At 33.9% G+C, this 19,856-nt stretch overlaps 2 protein-coding genes across 2 annotated transcripts; both read right to left on the bottom strand.

Moving 5' to 3' along the window:
* Positions 1–5,861: 5,861 nt before the first annotated feature.
* LOC108195595 (S-adenosylmethionine synthase 2) lies at positions 5,862–7,854 on the bottom strand. The gene is made up of 2 exons (XM_017362575.2): positions 7,704–7,854; positions 5,862–7,172 (listed from the first exon to the last, which is right to left on the bottom strand). Exons 1-2 carry the CDS (start codon positions 7,804–7,806, stop codon positions 5,998–6,000), a joined length of 1,278 nt encoding a protein of 425 aa, XP_017218064.2. The 5' UTR covers positions 7,807–7,854; the 3' UTR covers positions 5,862–5,997.
* Positions 7,855–11,572: 3,718 nt separating this feature from the next.
* Positions 11,573–19,048, bottom strand: LOC108193385 (chromo domain-containing protein LHP1). Its single transcript, XM_017360004.2, has 6 exons — positions 18,738–19,048; positions 18,577–18,602; positions 18,277–18,363; positions 17,031–18,155; positions 12,015–12,075; positions 11,573–11,909 (listed from the first exon to the last, which is right to left on the bottom strand). Exons 1-6 carry the CDS (start codon positions 18,960–18,962, stop codon positions 11,829–11,831), a joined length of 1,605 nt encoding a protein of 534 aa, XP_017215493.1. The 5' UTR covers positions 18,963–19,048; the 3' UTR covers positions 11,573–11,828.
* Between the last annotated feature and the right edge of the window lie 808 nt (positions 19,049–19,856).

Consider the following 19,856-nt stretch of genomic DNA (forward strand, 5'->3'; position numbering starts at 1 on the left):
CTATGCGGCTCTCCTCACTATCTATATCCTCAAAGTCAGAGGGACGGATGTCTATACAACCACTCGTCCAATGCTTCCAAGTTCCAACTGATAGATCCCAACAACCCGAACGAATTCAATCAATTTCATCGCAAGGCCAGGAATTTTTATAATTTATAGAATAATTAATGTAAATTATTTTTCGGCAATGCAATCGTTTAGATGTCAAGCTTTGTTACTTTTAGACGGTTTTAGTTATGAGCAATTTTCTATAACAAAGTTTAAATTTTCTATAGAAAAATGAGAGTGAGAAAGTGGTTCAAAACTTGGCATGTTCGTATTGATGCTACTCACTCCGTCCCATTTATTTCATACACTTTTTTTTTTTTATGTTCCACTCAATTATATACTCCTTCCGTCCCGGTTATTTTTATACAGTTTCCTCTTTTGGACGTCCCATCATTTCTATTTCCTAAAATAGCAACTTTTAATAATGTAAAACACTATTACACCAACTACTCCATTCATTTTGAAATATAGGTCGTTTGACTTTTTTGCACGTAATTTTAAGTCTTTTGACCGCATACTTAAAATTATTGTTTTTGAAATTTTTTTGTTTTGTATAATAATATCAATCATATATTTTTATTCAAAAAAAGAAAATTTCGAAAATAATGACTTTTAGCATGCGATCAAAGGACTTAAAAGTACGTGCAGAAAAGTCAAACGACTTATATTTCAAAACAGAGGGAGTACTTTCTTCTACTATTTTCATTTTATAATACTAATATAAACACTATTACACCCACTACTTTCCTCCACTATCACAAACAAATCTATAATTAAATACAAATGGGTCCCGCCACTTTACCCACTTTTCATCTAATTTTACTCAATTTTTACACTTTTTCTTGGTCTCCGTGTCTACACCAAATGTATACTATAACCTATCGAGACGGAGGGAGTACATTTCAAAACAAAAAATCCACCCACCCACTACATCCAACTACTTTTCCAAATCTATCTACTATATATTAATGAGTCCCACTATTTTACCTACTTTTCTTTCTCTTTCTCCTTACTTTACATTAATTTATATATTTTTCTTAGGGGCTGGTATTGCATCATGACTTTTAATGACAAATTTTGGGAGGATGATTTTAATGGATTTTACGAACTTTTAATGAGTCTTGTTGACTTCTTAAGATTTCAAAAAAAATTATGACTCCTAAAACAATGACTTTTAAAAATTTTAACAGACTTTTTTTTACAAATTCATGACTTTCAAATCCTTTAATAGACTTTTATTAAAATCATAAATAACCTCTTTGAAACCTTTTGGACCTTTTACTATACCCTTTATAAATAGCCTGCACATAATTGTGACAATTGTTAAGAACTAATAAACCTGTCTACTGGTATATGAAATGTTGATACAACAGAAGCCTTCCCGTTAAAGATATTTAAGTTGTACTATTAACACAATCTCCGTGTCCAATCCATATATATATATATATGCATTTCAGAGGGATCAAGATGGAGTAATAATTTAGTGCACGTGTATGCATGCATGTATATAATTGACACCTACTTTCATATTTATGTTCGTCGAAGTAAAAGCTAGCTTGTGAATTTGTACTGCTACTTTGATGCTTACCGATATCATGCTTTTACCAGATACCTGTATATATAAAAGTGAAACGATACTACTAGTGACTTTCAAAAATGAATTGTCAACTTCTCTACGTTAAACACCGAGTTTTGAACTAATTTCTCGTTCTCATTAAACACACAGCTCCCAGGATTATGCTAGGAACATTAGAGCAAGTCCAAGAGTGCCCTAAAATCATGTCCTAAATCAAAATTTAAGGCATTTGAAGTAAAATGGAGCTCCAACAATGTCCTAGTGGTGCCTCAAAACACTAGGACATCTAACAGATGCCTTATTTTTGAGGCACAATCATAGATGCCCTAAATCATTTTTATCAATAAAATATTGGCTTGATCACATTCCAACACACCTCTCTTCTCTTTCCTTTTCACTTCCCTCCAACAATAATTCAAATATGCTATTATTTAAATAATAAGGCACAATAATAAGGCATATTGTTGGAGTTGTTATATTAAAATGATGTCCTAAATCACTAGGACATCATTTTTTATTATATATATAAGAGCATCTCCAATAAGCTCTTTAAACAAGCTCTTAAATGAAAAAATAGAGAGCATTAACAAAATGGAAGCTCCAATAGACTCTTAGAGGCTCTTCAAAACCTTAAGAGTCTATTCTCTCTCCTCTCTTTTAAGAGTCTCTCACTCACTCTTAAGTTATATTTTATTATAAAGTAATACAAGCATCCACTTTCTCTTTCCACTCTAGTATTGTAGTCCTATTCATTTAATAATAAAATATTGTTTAAGAGTGGATGTAAAGAGTGTTGTTGGAGATGAATATACATTAAATTGTTAAGAGTGAATATTTTATATTATATTTGAGGAATGACTTAAGAGACTATTGGAGATGCTCTAAGGCACTTTTTAAGACATTGTTGGACTTGCTCTTATATCGATATCAAGGTGAGCCAACTATTTTCTGCCGCAACTACAACCGGCGAAATAAAGTCTTTTCCTAAAAATCGGAAAGAAATAGATTAAAAGATCCATATTGTCATGCTCATAAACGACAACGGTTTCCCTTTCTACTATTCAAGGCTGATCGGAATTGTCTACACAATTTTCTACCGATGTCGGTAAGAAATGTATAAAACGGGTACGACTTATCACGTAGCAGTGAAAAAAGCAAAATGGCGTTAACTTGGAGGACTATATTTTATTGAAACATTAAAATCCGTGCCGCATCTTATTCTCTAATATATATTATTGGCCGGGACGGAGGGTGTACATTTTTTTTTTTTTCTTTTAACAATGATGATTAATTAATATAAAAAGTTAGTCTTAAATGCCGAGAGTTAATTAGCATTCTTAAACACCAGGTAGTTAATTTTAAGAACCTGATCCACATCTGACATAAATTTACCAGAAGATCCTCTCTGTTCTTGAATATACACCCGATCAAAAGAATTGTCACGTACGGCTTCAAAACAGAATCATGGACCTTGATGTTTTTCTTCTGAAAAACTGTAGGAAGAAAACAAGCAGCTTCTCACATGGTCATTTAATGTTCGTTTTCTACTATTCAAATATGTGAGGAAGACTTTACAACAGTGGCCCCTCGTCATCTGCAGCAAAGCAGCATGTTCATTGTTCCCGTAATCGGCCTTCACTCGTGTTTTATCATATGATTTATGATTACCAAACAACTACTTGTAAAGTATACATATACATACTCACATTACTTGCACAGATACTACTCCCTCCCTCGGTCCCCTTTGCCTGTTTGCACGTATTTTGATACTCTTACAAAATATATTTTTATAATTTTTTTAATATTTTATTTTTTGAATAAAAATTTAAATATTAAACTTTTTTTCAGAAAAAATATTTGAAAAATATATAATAGAACTATATTTTGAATGACTGTGGAAAAACGTGCCAAAAACTAATGTAAAAAAATGAGAAGGACAGGGGGTATGTAATTAAAATTTTTTGACATGTTTGGTTAGTGATTATTGAAACAACCGAGAAAATTAGAACCTCGAGCTTATGTATGGTTGTTTAAATTGATAATTTTACTATATGAAATGAGGAACCTCATGTATTTAAATTAATAACTTTATTATGAGAAATGAGAATTTCGTAAATCATTCTGTTTACATCACTTAAAATAATTCATTTACATACCTCTCCTTCCCTCCCTCCCTCTGAACACCTCCTTAATGCCTGTTATGAAATTTATAGAGGGGGAGTTTAGGTTAGGGCTGAGCAATATCGAACCGAATCGTGAAAATTCGGTCTGGTTCGATTCCAAATTTTCAAAAATTCGATTTTTTCGGTTTTTCGGTCCGAACCGAATTAATTTCGGTTGTTGAGGATACATCACATGGACAAAGGTGCAAGGCTGCAGCAAATTAAAAGAAGACTCCAGAATGTTCAGATGCAGACAAGTTGCCACCCTGAGTTAGTTAGTTAGTTAATCTGTTACAAAACAGAATATGCTGAGCATGATTCTGTTAGTTGTTGAGCATGATTCTGTTACATTCTGTTAGTGTATGTGAACTGTGAGCTGTAGTATAAGAAGACTGAAAGTAGCAAAGTTAGAGTCTGTAATTTTCATTTCTTCTATTCTCTCTGCAAGTGTTGAAACAATGGTTTAGTAATTCTTGTGTTCTCTTTAGTTCATTCTGTAAATACATTGCAAGTTTAGTGTTCTATATACACAAAGTTTGCAGATCAATATTTGTATACTTGAAATGAAGGAGTTGGCGTTACAAATACAAGAGCATACTTGTACTGCATTACTCATATATTGGCACATTATAAAGACATTTGCAGAAGTAGATACAAAAGGAGATGGAAGGATTGACCAGGAAGAGTGGAAAGCTTACGTAGTAAAAAACCCCTCGTTGCTAAAGAACATGACTCTTCCGTATTTGATGTAAGTCATATTTCTCTTTGATATGATGTTGATTTGTCCACTTGTTGGTAAGGAACTTGCACTACCTTATTTGATGCAAATGTGATTGTTGAAATCTACATGAAGTTTCTTTAGCATTACAGTTTCAAAGAGAATGAAACTAGACTCGGTGTTTCTCAAGTCTGTTGCTGTTCTATTTTTGACTAGCATAGTTCCCTTGCATGAGCAAGGACTAATAATTTAATATCATATATAGAATATTATATAGTTCAGTTAAAACAATTTATTGTTTAATCTGATCTGAAAAGTGATGTTTACTATTTATCAGGTGTCTTGGTACTTTCAACAATAATTTGTTGTTCATTGAATAGTAAGAAACATGCATTTATTCAGCCAAAAAAAAAAACCCATGCATTTTGGTTTCATCATCCAAACTTCGTTAAATTTGTATATTGTCGAGGAATGGAAATACCTGCCTGCAGATAGTTTTCAACCCGAGGTTGTTAGTCCTGCTTTAATGTTAGATACTTGGTCCTTTACTCTGTAGATTGGAAGCTCAACTGCTGGTTAATTTTTAAGTAGGTTTCTGTTCACTCAACATTTGAATCTACATTTGCTGAGAAAATCATAGTGCACTACTTGCATTTGCATTTGCTTTATGCTTATTGCTTTGCTATCATTTCCAGGGACATCACTCTAGGCTTTCCTAGTTTTGTAATCAACACGAAAGCTGAGGAAACAGACTTGTGAAGCTGAATATGCTTTGATAGGTGGTATAGAACTGTGGCCTTTTTAGTTGTATAAAAGCATAGCAGTACTCTAGAAACAAGCAGAACAAGGGGATGCAGCGGGTTAGAAAGACTGGACAGAACAGTATATTGATGCATTGTATGCTTTCAAGTGTCTGATATTCGACAAATGAAGAATGGAAATCCTGTCAATTCTTTATATTCTTCTCCAACTGGTGGTTGATCAGGTGTACCCAGATACCCGTACTTGTATTGAAAAATCTTAGCCTTGTTGTAGGGCACCAAATAATGTGGCAATGTAAATAGCCTTGTAAGCACTGAACAATTTGGCATCATACATTAAATGAAATCAAAATTTGTGTTTAATATTGTTACTGTGTAAACACTTATTTCTGATGATAATCAGTGTTACTGGGGCCTCTCTCATTATCCAAAGGCTGGTTCAGTTTAATATGGGTAAATATAAAATTTTCTTAATATTCGTAATTTTTCAAAAGAGGACAGACTAATATTTTTAAAAAGATGAAGTATAAGTTAAAAAAAATCATCTTTACCCAAAATGTGAAAAGAAACTAAATCTACTTGCAAATATAACTTCAAGAAACAAGAAATTTTTAATAGCAGAGTCAAAGAGGAGGTGGAATATCTTGTGTATGGAACTAATCTTCTTTATTCCTCTAACTAGGACAGCTACATTTTGGAAAAGATATTCATTTGCAGACCTGTGATTCAAACTCAGGTTTTAGGCTTCAGCATCTTTACAGTCTCCCAAGTGAAATCAGGGTCGTCGCGGCCAAAATGTCCATAAGCAGCAGTTTTTTGGTACCTGAAGTTGCCTCCTCTTGTGAGGTCTAGATGGATAGCAATCATTCCAGGCCTGAAGTCGAAGGCTTCCTTGATTAGACCCAAAATTTCAGTGTCTGTGATCTTCCCTGTCTTGTAAGTGTCCACATACACCGACAGTGGTTCAGCGACACCAATTGCATAAGAAACTTGCACAATGCAGCGACGTGCAAGCCCTGAAGCTACCACACTCTTTGCAGCCTGCCTGACAATGTAGGCACCGCTCCTGTCCACCTTAGTAGGATCCTTACCAGAAAAAGCACCTCCACCATGAGCACCCCATCCACCATATGTGTCAATTATAATCTTGCGACCAGTGAGTCCTGCATCACCATGAGGACCACCAATGACAAATCGACCTGAGGGGTTAAGGTGGAAAATTGTCTTGTCATCAAGATACTTAGCAGGAATAACAGGCTTGATCACATGCTCTTTCAGATCAGCAGCAATCTTCTCATTTGTCACACCCTCGTCATGTTGAGTTGAGATGAGAACAGTGTGCACTCTGAGGGGGACCATGGCACCATTATCATTCTTGTACTCAACAGTCACTTGAGTCTTCCCATCTGGCCGGAGCCATGGGCAAGTTTTGTTCTTTCTCACCTCTGTAAGCTTGGCTCCTAGCTTAGTAGCAAGAACATGAGTCAGAGGCATCAACTCCTTTGTTTCATCAGTGGCATAGCCGAACATGTGCCCTTGGTCTCCAGCTCCAATTTCCTCAGGCTTCTTTGTCAGATGACCATGAACACCCTGGGCAATGTCAGGGCTCTGTTGCTCAATGTTGACAAGAACCTTACACTTATCAGCATCCAGGCCAACATCAGCTGATGTAAAACCAATATTCCTGCAAGTGTCTCGAATAATCTTCTCATAATCTACTTTCGCCTTTGTTGTGATTTCACCAAAGACCATGACCATGTTCGTCTTTGTACATGTTTCACAAGCAACTTTGCTCTCTGGATCTTGCTGGAGGCAAGCATCAAGAATGGCATCTGAAACCTGATCACATATCTTGTCGGGGTGACCTTCATTCACTGATTCTGAGGTAAATAGGAAGGTCTCCATGTCTGAGATGAAACAAGTAAATCAGAGCTCTACTTTTAACACCATTTAGTTCAAAAGGTTGTAGGAACTTTACAATGTAAAGAATCTAGGCCAAATGAGTAATTTTTGTTCCCTTCAGTTTCTCTGGCATTATAAACAATTTTCTGAACACGAGCACGATTGGATATCCCGTAGTTGAGGGTTCTGTTGTCTTATGTTCTGGGTTCGACTCTAACTCATCTCGAGAATTGTTGAGAACAGATATTCAATTGTAAGGCTATAAGCCATATTTGTCAAAAATTATGCTCATTTTCATAACTAAAATAATCAATATTATCAAAGATCTAATTATCCACAGTTAATATACTTAATGATTATAGCAACATGCATGCAACATACATAAGCAAGAATTATTGGTCTATATTCAGGAAGACTATTTCATAAAAACTGAAAATCAAGAAAATAAAATGCATGTAACAACATGAATATCAAACAATAGTAATAAGGGTTATTCTAATTCATCAATCAAAGATAAAATTGCAGAAGGTACGTACCGTTTGAGATCTGGAAAATAATTAAGCAGAGATGGAATGAAAAAAAGTAAGAAAGATTAGGAATGAAATGGACCAAGTGTATAGATATAAAAGATATGTACATGCAGAAACAAATGAGTGGATGATCCGTGGGACTCGCTCTGCTGCTCAATCTACTTCGTTTTTTTAACTACCCAATTTTAGCTCGTCTCTCTCTTTCTTCCCCGAAAACGTCATTTTAAAATCATTTTATAATTAACATGAATTACTAGTTTTGCAAAATAATTGCGTTGGTGGGTGCCTCAGATGATATGTTTTCGATTTATGATGTTTTCGGAGTGTTGGCAATTTTGAGATGTCACAAATACTATATTCTGGCAAAATATATAATAAATTTTTAATATTTCTTCATCCTATCATGTTTTTTAGTTTTCTTTCGTTACTTGACACGTATTTAAGGAAATATATAGTTTATGTTTTATATCTCATTTAAAAAAAATCTTTTCAGCATAAAAATTAAACACTAAACTTTCATTCCAACGTAAAGAACCAAAGGTGACTACTGAATATTTCAAATTATAATATATTTTTTTTAATTTGAATCGAATACATCTAAATATGATGTCATAAATAAATTTTTTTAGAAATATATCAGTTGAATGTATTAAATCTCTTTAAAGTAATAACGTTGGGACCAATGAAAAAAATTACTTTATCGAGTTTATTACTTTATTGAGAGTAAAAATAAACTATTTATATTATGTTGGGACTAGAAAAAAAAATATTACTTTAGTGAGGATATTACTTTATCAATTATTATTTAATCGAGGTTGAACTGTACAATCTTTGAAGGGATCTTTTAGTAAGAGAATGCCATTATACGGGTGATTCTTATAAGATAACGTGGCTGTTTAGGTTAACTTAAAAAAAGTGACTTCTTGCTAAAATTGAAGAAGTGGAGGAGAAGTGAGAAATAAATAAGTTAATAAAGTGTTTTGAAAAGAAGCAGAAGCTCCGAGAGAAAAGCTAGATTTCTCAGCTTTTAAACGCTTTTACTTATTTACACAAACGGGTCAAGAAAAACAGAAGTCAGAAACAACTCCTCCTTCTCGTAAACATACATGCACTATATCTAAAATAGGTTCATCAAGATTTGGCGCCAAAGCCATTTAAAGCCCTTCACATCCCTGATGGCCTGACCAGTGACGGAACCAGAGGGGGCTAGGAGATGCTAGAGCCCCCTGAACTCGAAAAAATAGTGTATATTTTTTTTCCAGCCCCCCTAAGTTATTGAGATGTCAATATAATTTTTTTTAGCCCCCGCTATATTATAAATATCATAGAAAGACTTGCTTTCCAAATTTCAAGGTATGATATTTTGATTGATTCTTGGATAAATTGTTATTCTTTAATCTTTTCGTATCTGCTGTGATTTTGTGTAAAAAAATTGTTGATTGAGGGTTCCGGATTTATCAAGAATTAGAGTTTACATTTGTTCTTTTGAATTATGATGGTCACTTACTTGTTTTTAAAAAACTTTGCACATAATTACATTACTCTTCTTATATGTTAAAATGTGCATGGATCCTCTTCTAGCAGCTTGTATAATCTTAAGAAATGCTCCTGCACTCTAGATAAAAAGTATCGATCTGAAATGTTTCCGAACACGATTCCTCTTCGACCTGTATCACCAGGGATCACGTTCGAGTTCGCTGACTTTGGCGATCCACCTTTAACTTAAGCGATATAACAAAGGAAGATAACTTGACACTATCTTGATTGAAATTGTTTTTAGAAACGTACTTTAGTAAAAGAAATAAGAAAAGAAAGGAGCTGGGAAGATGATACAGATGAAAGAAAAGACACACGAGACATGCCTTTTTACAAAAAAAAAATTTAGATCCCCTTATAAATACGTATTAGAGATCCTTACCATTTATTAAGTAACCTTAAAATTCATTTTTTGATTAACTTACTTCTCTATTTTCGGGTAAAATAAATATTTTAATCATGATATCATAAGGAGACTATATATTGCTAGTGAAAAATCACTAAAAGAGATCAAAATATCGAACCGCGAACCGGATTCGCGGGTCATCGTACCCGATTCATAAGAACTAGCATTTTACGTACCCGATTGTCCGTACCTAGTACCCGAATGACCCGAGAACAACACTGTTTGAACCCCCCCTAAGTCTAAGTCCTGGTTCCGCTACTGGGCCTGACTATCCTTACGAAGCTCAGATGTTTGTTAAGATCATTTCTAACTATCAGAACGATCAATTGCAGTCTAACGAAATATAGCTTGATCTTCTCAAGAGCAGGTCTTAGAGCAAGTCCGTGGATGAGTCCAAGTCCGCTGGCAAACTGACTTTTCTGTAAGCCAACTCATCAAAAGGTGGGTTGTTTAAAAACTGGACAATAACTCCAATGCACAACTCAATACCCAACTAACGTTACATTCAAACAGATTCAAACATGTGAGCAAGTAAGTGAAACATATATAAAATCAAAAAGTAATATGAATGGAGCAGAGTTGGCCAGCCCACCTTTCCGGGTCTGGCCAACTTAATAACATTCCTACAGTGATAGTGATACAAATGGAAAGAAGGCAGACCACTTTTGTCCACATCAGCAGATTCAGGCCCACGCTGGACCTGCTCTTATACACAATACAATTTGAATTAAAACTAATCATCAATTAATACAAATTAATCATACGTATGTCACGTTATTTGGAACAAAATTTGGGATATGTAATAGTACACTTTTTAAATGAAAGAATGATTATCATTCTCTATAGAGAAAAAATAAAAGGAGAATCTTGTGCTCGTTTGGTTGCCTCTCCAATACTCAGGAATTTCAACTTCCTAAGAAGTAGCTATAGATGAAGTTGTTTGGTTGACAAAAGTAAGGGAAGAGCAACTTCCATGGAAGTATGAATACCCTGATTTGTAGGAAGTTATTAACCCACCCCACCCTTGGTCATTGGAAATTCCCATGATTTTAAATTGCACTGTAACAACCAAACAATGCAATCAAACAAGCACTTAACTTCTAAGAGCATCTCCAGCAGTGTCTTAGTGTCTTCCTTATAAATATTATAAAATATTGAATCCTAGTGATTTAGGACAAGATTTTGTATTTCAACTCCAACAATGATCCTTATAATTCATTCTTTATTATTATTATAATAATAAATTTGGAAAGAGATTGATAAAAGATGGAAGGAAGAGAGAGAAAATAAGTCACAATAAGAGAGAGAAATGATTTTTTTATTATAGAAATCAAATAAGGCATGGCTAGTGGTGCCTTATTAATAAGGCATGGAAGGAGGATCCTAGTGATTTAAGGCACCTCTAAGACACTGCTGGAGCACTAATTTATGTCACATTCCTTATAATTGGACTTAGGACATGAAATAGGGAAGCTGCTGGAGTTGCTCTAATTTTCTTTTGAAGTGGCATTTAATATATATTCCTTAAAATTATAACCGATAATCTCGTATAACTAATCTCTTGGTCATACTCCTAACATGAATGCTTCGTAAATTCGATCCTTATCCAAGGCAGCAGCCGGGGGATGCGAGTGTTCAATACCCTAAATCAAGTATACTCTGTTAATCGTTAATCTGAAAATGAGCTAAATACGAATTGCTTTTCCTATCTTCTGCATACTACCACCTTATCCTCCCAACACTAGTATACCTTTCTTTACCTTCTCTCATCACCACTGTAAGTTACCGGCTTCAACAGTTTTAATCTAAAAGCTACGAAGCTAGAAACATCCAAGTTGAGAATAATCCCGATCATAAAACAGATCCAACACGTTACTACAAAAAACAATGAAGCAGTAGCTTACCATAATGCATATTATTGACCATACTCAAGTGAGAGAAAAATAAAAGATTGAGATTTGCTAATTATATACTAGAAAGGTAATGGATGAGTTTAAATTGCCAAAGTAAATATAAAACAGATACGGCTACTGCTACTTCAGACCAAAATACTAGAAAGTATTCTTGTGTGTTCTAGAACCCGAACTTTCCACTATGTACCACATGTCCTCAATAAGGATTCACTATCAACTACACTAAAGCCTCAAACTACAAGATACATCTGCATTAGAAAAACTATGTTGTAATGATTAGAGCACACTGTCTCCCCCAGGTCTGGGTGGTCCTGTTGTAGCGTTGTAGTTCAAGTGTTGCTCATAGTAGTTTATCAGCTGGCAAGAAAATACAAAGGTATTATTATGCAGATCTTAATATAAAATATACGTCAAAAATTTAGCAAAACAAAGAGAAAGGAACAGAAGTAGAAATTTAATCACCAGAAGAGGATTGTGGGCCTTCAGGTACTTGTTGTCCACCATAACCTCTTTTCCGTCGGACCTGAATGCCAAATAACATGAAAGCAGTATATTAAACTGACAAAGTTTCCCACTTAACAATAAAGAGCACAAGTCAAAATCCAAAAACTTATTGTGAAATACTCTAGAGGTTGCCACAGAGCTAATTACTTATTACGGCAAAGCCAAACGACATTCATAATTGTCCTATAGCCAACCAACTTCCATCACAATTCACGAGCCTATTCCAGAGCTTGAACTACTAAATTGAAGAGATCACAAACAATTGCTAATTTTGTTCTTAAACTATAGTTTATCCTCGATCAACCATTTGCAACCAACATCTTCAAACAAATTCATTACTAACTATTAGCTTTCTCCCAAACAGCTACCTGGTAGGCTATAACTTGTGTATCAGTGTATGCGACTAATAGTGAAGCACCAGACAATCTGATTAGTTAAAAGACTTAATTACACTTCGTAACCCTTTGATTTTAGCTAACTGCAATTAACACCTAAAACTTTAAGTATATACATTTTGCAACCCTTATTTATTAAACCCGCCACATTTAGCACCCTCTCCGTTATCTTTTGCTGTTAACGTTAAATAATACAGGGGCAAAATGGTCCAAAGGTATTTCAACGACTATGTATCAGTTTATACCTATATATCATGTTTGTATGTATCTCCTTCAACATGAAAAACAGCAGAAACTCTAAAATCTTGTTAGTTCATGTTCATTTTGCTAGATTTTACCAGCATAGATTGAAAGCAACTGAAAATATAATACAGGATAGGAAGTAGTCTTGCACGAGGTCCGGATGAAATTTGTGATGCTGGGTTTTAAATCTGTGACAACAGACCTTCTGGTTTTACTTGTGTATTGACAAGAGAAGATTAGCTACAAGAATGGAGAGTACTGAAACAGAAAATATTCTTGGACAGTTTTGCCCTTGAATTATTTAACGTTAACTCCAAAAGATCACGAAGAGGGTGCTAAATGTGGCAGGTTTAATAAATAAGGGTTGCAAAATGTATACTCTTAAACTTTTAGGTGTAAAGTGTAATTAGCTAAAACCAAAGGGGTGCGAATCACAATTAAGTCTAGTTAAAAAACAAATTTATAACAATAAACAAAAGAAACACAACAGACAAATCTGAGTAGTAAATTACAACAAAGTAATCAATGAATTGGAACTCAGTTGAGACTAATATTCATAATCATAACAAATATATTAATCTACTTTAATGTTCAGTTCAAACCTGTGCAAGGAAAAATTACTTCCTACCAAGAACTCAAAAATAACCACTTGGTAACAGAAGAAAAGAAAAAAACTTTTAACAAATTATCATGCACACCACTTAAAAAAAGTAGCCAACAGACATGCAGACACTAGTCTTCTAAATTAACATGTACGCTACATCAACTTGTCACTGTAACTAGCCTTAGCTTACTTAGTTCTGCAGTTGTGCAGAGATGCCTATCGTTATATCGCTGATATATGGAGAATTCAAAATTTTGAAAAGAGAAAGTTGAAACAAACCAAGACAATTCTGCTGTCTGGAATGTGCTATGTAACATACAAGCACCATGGCAGGTGCACTTTCAATGAAGAGCTTAATGCTCCTATGCACCACATACTCCTTAAGCCAAGTGAGAATACAAAGGATTATTAATATGAAATTATGAATACAGGCACATTTTTGTAATCACAGAATTTGACCATCTAATTACAAATATGCCTCTAAATTACACTATATTCTTCAGCAAGTTATATGCATATCCCTCGCTAATTATTATGTCATTCACTTTTTTTCATATCAGCCATCAAAGAGCTATATCAATATGTTTGAATACATTCTTATATTCTTGATGCATGGAACACTTGCAATGTCTCCCTCAATCCATTAGAAGAGATCTACTAAGTGGAAATTATCCATATTTTGATTTCCCTTCTCTTCAGCTTTCCTTGTTAAATAACTTATGCATTTATCTATTTAGTAAAAACTCTGTTGACAAACAAGTAGTGTTCAAGACCACTCAACCATCCTCGATGAACCATTTACTAATTTCACGCTGTGATCCAAAGTTCTTGAGCAATAAGAACTTGCTTAGCTAAGCTCGACTCAAGCTCATGACCCAATCACAAGCACGAATTTTGTTCAATTATCATGATAGGTCAGACTCGAAGTCGTCAATTTCATGGCCGGCCAGGTAAAACTTGACTTGCTCAACTAGAACTCATACTCTACTAATTTAGCAAGTGCGCTAAGGTTAAACAAGAAATACAGTTCTCTTAGGTTATTAGCTCGACCTGACTTGTAATCAAATACCAGAAACTTGAATCAAGTTATAGGTCTATGTGCAGATGCCAGTGAGCTTGTTCTCACACCCTCTAAGCGAATTGTGCTCTCCGAATTGTTTTCTACAATATTCATATTATCTTCATCTGAATTATAGCTCTACTTTGACTGATTCCAGCTCACCTATTTTCACATCCTCAAAGGTATTTTGTTCTCCATATAGGTTTTTAAATCAATATCATCTAAACCTAACAATTGTGTCTTGTTTCTAGTGTTTATGTTGTGTACTTTACTGTATCCCACTGCAAACGTCAAAGCCATACATGAAACAAGCTAAATGTATTTGTGTCAAGTGCTACTTCATATGCATAACTTAAAAACAAATACTACAAATATAATAATATTAGTAAATAGCTCGTACAAGACTTCTTGATCTCAAAACATAATATAGAATCTAAAATTATAATATATTCATTTCATATACTTCCATGTCATGTACCCGAAGCAACAAGCCAATACCAACAATTAATTTTTCGTGTAATTTTGTGTCATGCATATTCTTGTTTTATGTAAAAAATTTACTCCCTCCGTCTCTCAAGACATGACTATAGTCCGACTAAAATTTATGTGTTTTATATAATTAGAAAAAAAAATTTTTTTATATAATTGGAAAAAATAAAAATATATATACCTTTGAAAACTTAATCTAGTCTATTCTAAAACTAGATTAGTTTCGGGCGAATGCCCGATTATAATATACTTTTTTATTTAATTTCAATAGAAATATTTATATATATATTAATGGTGTGTGTTATATTTATATGTTATGATAAGTACATTATTAGAATATATCAAATTTATAACTTCAATCATTATTACTTGAATAACATAATTTAATCTTACATAATTAATTAAATAATTTGATCTATATATAATACTAATTTGAATATGTTAAATAAAACTAAGGAACATACATATAAATATAAGATACAAATAACATAGTATACCACAATTTAAATAATATTAATTAAAAAGTATTATTTTTATAAATATAAAAATAAATTAATGAGCACTTCTATAAAATATATTGATAAAGATACTCCCTCTGTCCCCCTCAAAAGTTTACATTGGGGACGGGGGCTCGTCACGCATTTAAGGCTCTCATAAAATATAGTTTGATAAATTATTTTAAACTTTTTTTCCTTCTGAATAAAAGTTTAATGTTTAAATTTTTATACAGAACAAAAAGATTTTTTAAAAAAAGTTGTAAACTTATACTTTATATACACCTTAAAATGCGTGCCAAACAGCTAAAAAAACTGTAAAGAAATGAGAGGCACAAAGGGAATAATAAAATGAAAAATGAAATGATGAGAGTTAGTGGAGTTTATAGAAAAGAATGGAGAATGGAGAGAGAGAGAATTAGTGGAGTTTATAGAGAAGGAAGAGAAGAATTATTTAGTTGAGTCTATAATAAATGAGGTGAGAGAATTAGCTGAACGGGAGAATGAATTAATTGAATAGGTACACAAAGACAATTCAATACTCCTAACCCAATCTATCCCACCCTTGACAATTCCATTAGTGATAAAGAGCATATAAGAGCATTAAACTATTAAAATAAATTATCAAAAAGTTGCATCTTGGATTCCAAAATGAACTATATCAAAATTTGTATAGAATATATCTAATAAGTAGTTCCTACATTTTATTATCATAATATATAACCAATGAACAAAGCTATATCAATGGCTTACCAACTTCTCTAACTCTTAGAGTTATAATAAGATTATCTAATTAGTCCATGTTCTGCAAGTAAGGTAATAATAAGTTTTTTATTTTTATTTTCTATAAGCAGTTAACTGAATTCATTGTATCTATAGATCTCTTCAAATTCTATTATTTTCTAGTTTTACATCCTCATATATCTTTTATGATATACACCAGCGACTTGCAGGCCTACATTCAACAAACTTACAAATTAAAATCCCTAATTCATGTGTGTGGGTATCATATACATGCATGTGTGGGTATTTATGTATACATGTGTGTGAGCAGGGGCATGTGTGTGTGTAAAGACGCACAAAAAACGATTCAAATAACACCAAATTAAACGTAACAATCTTACAATAATGTGTGATACTGCATTTCAGTTACAAATATAATGACGACACAAATTTGAGTCATTCAAGCAAATTTACGGGCATAACATACATTTGGTTATTTTTTAGGTTCATGCACACAATGATACCTACATCGAACTTGCATCAACATGTTCCGGTGAAAACTAAGTCTAGGATAAGAAAAGAATAATCTACTTATTAATGTAATGTACACTCAAATAATTTTGCCCAAATATATTTTAATACTTTTGAGCCTAATCTTAGAAGCCACTTCTAAATCTAACGTATCTTAAAAATGACTTGGAGAGCTAGCTTTCCCTAGCTTTATAATGTTTTTTTTTATGTTCCTTTGCAATAATACTTGTTACAAATAGAAAAACTTGAAAGATCAACCAACCTTTTGTCTCCTAATTTCTTAAAAGTTGGTGCTTCTTGTAGTATATATAATACTGTCAGAATGTCAGACATGTGTAGGTGCTTCATAGTATATTCAAGACTCATAATAATAATTCTTATTGCACAAGTCTAAGCAAAAGAAGAAATTACTACCAATGGAGTTAAATAACCAACCTCTTGGCCATAAAGGTCACTAAGATGCCCGGTACAGATTCAGAAGATGCAAAGCTTATAGGTTTTATGATCTCAGTGATAGAAGACCCATCTGTGATGTCATCAATCTTACTCTGGCAAGCCAGATCATTACTCCTGTAAACAGAATTTTGATCCCGATTCTGTGTAACTATACCACCAGCTCGGGTGTTTTTTGTTGTAAGGTCTGGTGCAGCATAATTTGTTACACATGGGGAATGTTCTTGGTTAAACCGTTTTACGGAAGAAGGTTTTCTTTTTCTACTCCCCAAGCGCCCACCAGCTTGCACTACAGCTTCCCCATTAACCATTTGTTGTCCAGCTTCAACGCTATCACCTTGATCTACTCCCTCCCCATCGACCATTTGAATTTCATTGCCACAGTCACCAGCTTGAATTATGCCCTCTCCATCAAACATTTGATGGCCATTTTCAATGCCACCAGCTTGAACTATTCTTTCCTCGTCAACCCCTTGGTGTCCATTTTCAGTGCCACCAGCTTGAACTATTCCTTCCTTGTCAACCCCTTGATGTCCATTTTCAAGGCCAACACCTTGAGCTACACCCTCTCCGTCAACCTTTTGCTGTCCATTTTTCAAGTCACTATCTTTGACTACTCCTCCGTCAACCTTTTGATGTCCATTCTGAAATGCACTAGCTTTAACCTGTCCCTCCCCCTCCAAGTTTTGATGTCTATTTGCAAAGCAAAATTCTTCTGATGCCTCTGAATCCAGAACATCTACAGGCAACCTGCTCGAGCCCTCACTGGGAAATGGTGCATCCCTCAAGTCACCACGGTTGGCATCCATTTCATGATGATTTTCTTTTTCTTCAACTTGTGGAGGAACGACAACAGATCCATTTTCATTTCCTTGCTCCACTGCTTCATTATTGTTAAGATCTTCTATTTTTGACTTGCCACCATCCTCATGATTCTGATCATCAAGAGAAGGAATAACATAGTTTCCTTCATCGAACTTAACATTCCCAGCATCTTGGGCCCTCGAAGTAGACGCAACATTACCCTGTGGCTTCTTCTTAGCTTGAGGGACCAGACCAGTGGACCTTCGCTTCCGCTTACGTGATCTATGTTTCCCCGACAGCAAGCTTCAACATAAATCAATCAATACACAAATTAGCGTGAGAACTCAAAACATCAACCAAAGTCAAACAACTACTAATCCAACTACACTTTTCTATAACAGCATAAACAGCACAGAAATAATACCTATCTTCAAATGCCTCAATAACATCATAACATGCTGCAAGATTATCATAGGGCTCCCAAGTATTTGCGGTCTCCGGCCACCCCCGCCTTCCACAAACAGCACAAATCATAGAATCAAAACCAAACACATTACCAAAACACCACCCCCAAATGAACCATCATTACCACCATTCTCAAAAAAATACAACCCACAATACACATAAAAAAGATCAACAATTCCACAATATGCAAAAACAACAAAACTCCACAAACACAAAAAGAACACATAACAAACCGAAAGATACATCATAGTACACATACCATTTGATCAAGTACTGAACTTGGCCCTTTAGATAACCAGCATTAGTGATTTCCACAGCCACATGACATCAAAGAACACAAAAATTAGTACTACAAGTTACAAAGCAAAACAAAAAAAAAACCACAAACAAAACCATTAAAAAAACACAAAAAGCAAGCACCTTTCGAACCCTCTTTCGACGAACAGATTCAATTTCATAAAACCCTTCAGCTAATTTAGGCCTCAACCCCTCTTCTTCTCCACCCTCTTGTTGTATCTTCAAATCAGCAAATTGATCACGACCCTTTTCAACTTCTCCACCCTTTTCAATGGACCGATCATCTCCGGCGTGTTCTGGTGACAATCCGTTTTGCTCCGGCGGTGCATCGGTGGAGTCGCCGTTCATTTTTGTGTAAAGAATTCTACTGTGTCTCTCTCCGAGGAGTAAATATTACTTTGAAGTTGATTACAACTCTTTTTATGTTGTTTTACACAAACTTGAACTCCTATTTTTCCTTATTAGCCCTTATTTATTTATTCACTTTTCAGATGCTTATTAAATATTTATCTTCTAGGACCTTCTATATTTTTTTATACTTTTTTCCTTTTGTGTAGCAACTATCTAAGGTTTTCATGGCAAAAAAGAAAAAATGTGCAAGGAATTGTCTTAATTAAATTACCAAGTACAAGTGTATTAGAAAGTATTGTACATGTCTATTTCATAAATATATATGTTATTCATGTGAATTTGTTCTTATAAATTGAATTATTACTAAAAATTCAAACATGATTTTTATGATTATATTTCAAATCTTATGTGAATCATTCAGGGATTGAAAGATGAATTAGTCATGTGCACGTTTTATGAACAAAATACCATGGATATAAAATTTTCAAATTAATTATAAGAAACACCTAATATTAAAAATCATATTTTAGTTGTATGAATTATTTATCAAGTCAATAATCTAGTATATATATGTGTGTGTATATTATTAAATTTATTTTAAATAAATAAAACATAAAATAATACAATTAAGTAATATAAAAAGACTCATATTAACTCTAAATTTTTGATTTGCGCGGTATTATTCACAATAAACACTCAATTTAGGTTTTTGTTATGCAGGGCTTTTTTAGAGCGGGGCGGGATGGAAGTCTTTTAACCTAAATTCTTTTTGTAGGTTTTTTAAGTCCGCCTTCAAAACCTAAGACCAGGGTTGGATGTTTTAACTCTAAATTTTTAATGTGCAACAAATAAATTTTGACCCTAAATTTTCAAGGTGTAGAAAGTACAGTG

This window comes from Daucus carota, chromosome 7 (assembly GCF_001625215.2).
Source record: "Daucus carota subsp. sativus chromosome 7, DH1 v3.0, whole genome shotgun sequence".
Taxonomy (NCBI): Eukaryota; Viridiplantae; Streptophyta; class Magnoliopsida; order Apiales; family Apiaceae; genus Daucus; species Daucus carota.

Coding starts and splice junctions, on each gene's coding strand:
- LOC108193385 (XM_017360004.2), bottom strand. CDS start 18,962: ATGAACGGCGACTCCACCGATGCACCGCCGGAGCAAAACGGATTGTCA. Junction 18,364..18,576: donor GTTCAGTACTTGATCAAATG/GTATGTGTACTA, acceptor TGTTTGTGGAAG/GCGGGGGTGGCCGGAGACCG. Junction 12,076..17,030: donor GTGACCTTTATGGCCAAGAG/GTTGGTTATTTA, acceptor TTTGGCATTCAG/GTCCGACGGAAAAGAGGTTA.
- LOC108195595 (XM_017362575.2), bottom strand. CDS start 7,806: ATGTACATATCTTTTATATCTATACACTTGGTCCATTTCATTCCTAAT. Junction 7,173..7,703: donor TATTTTCCAGATCTCAAACG/GTACGTACCTTC, acceptor GTTTCATCTCAG/ACATGGAGACCTTCCTATTT.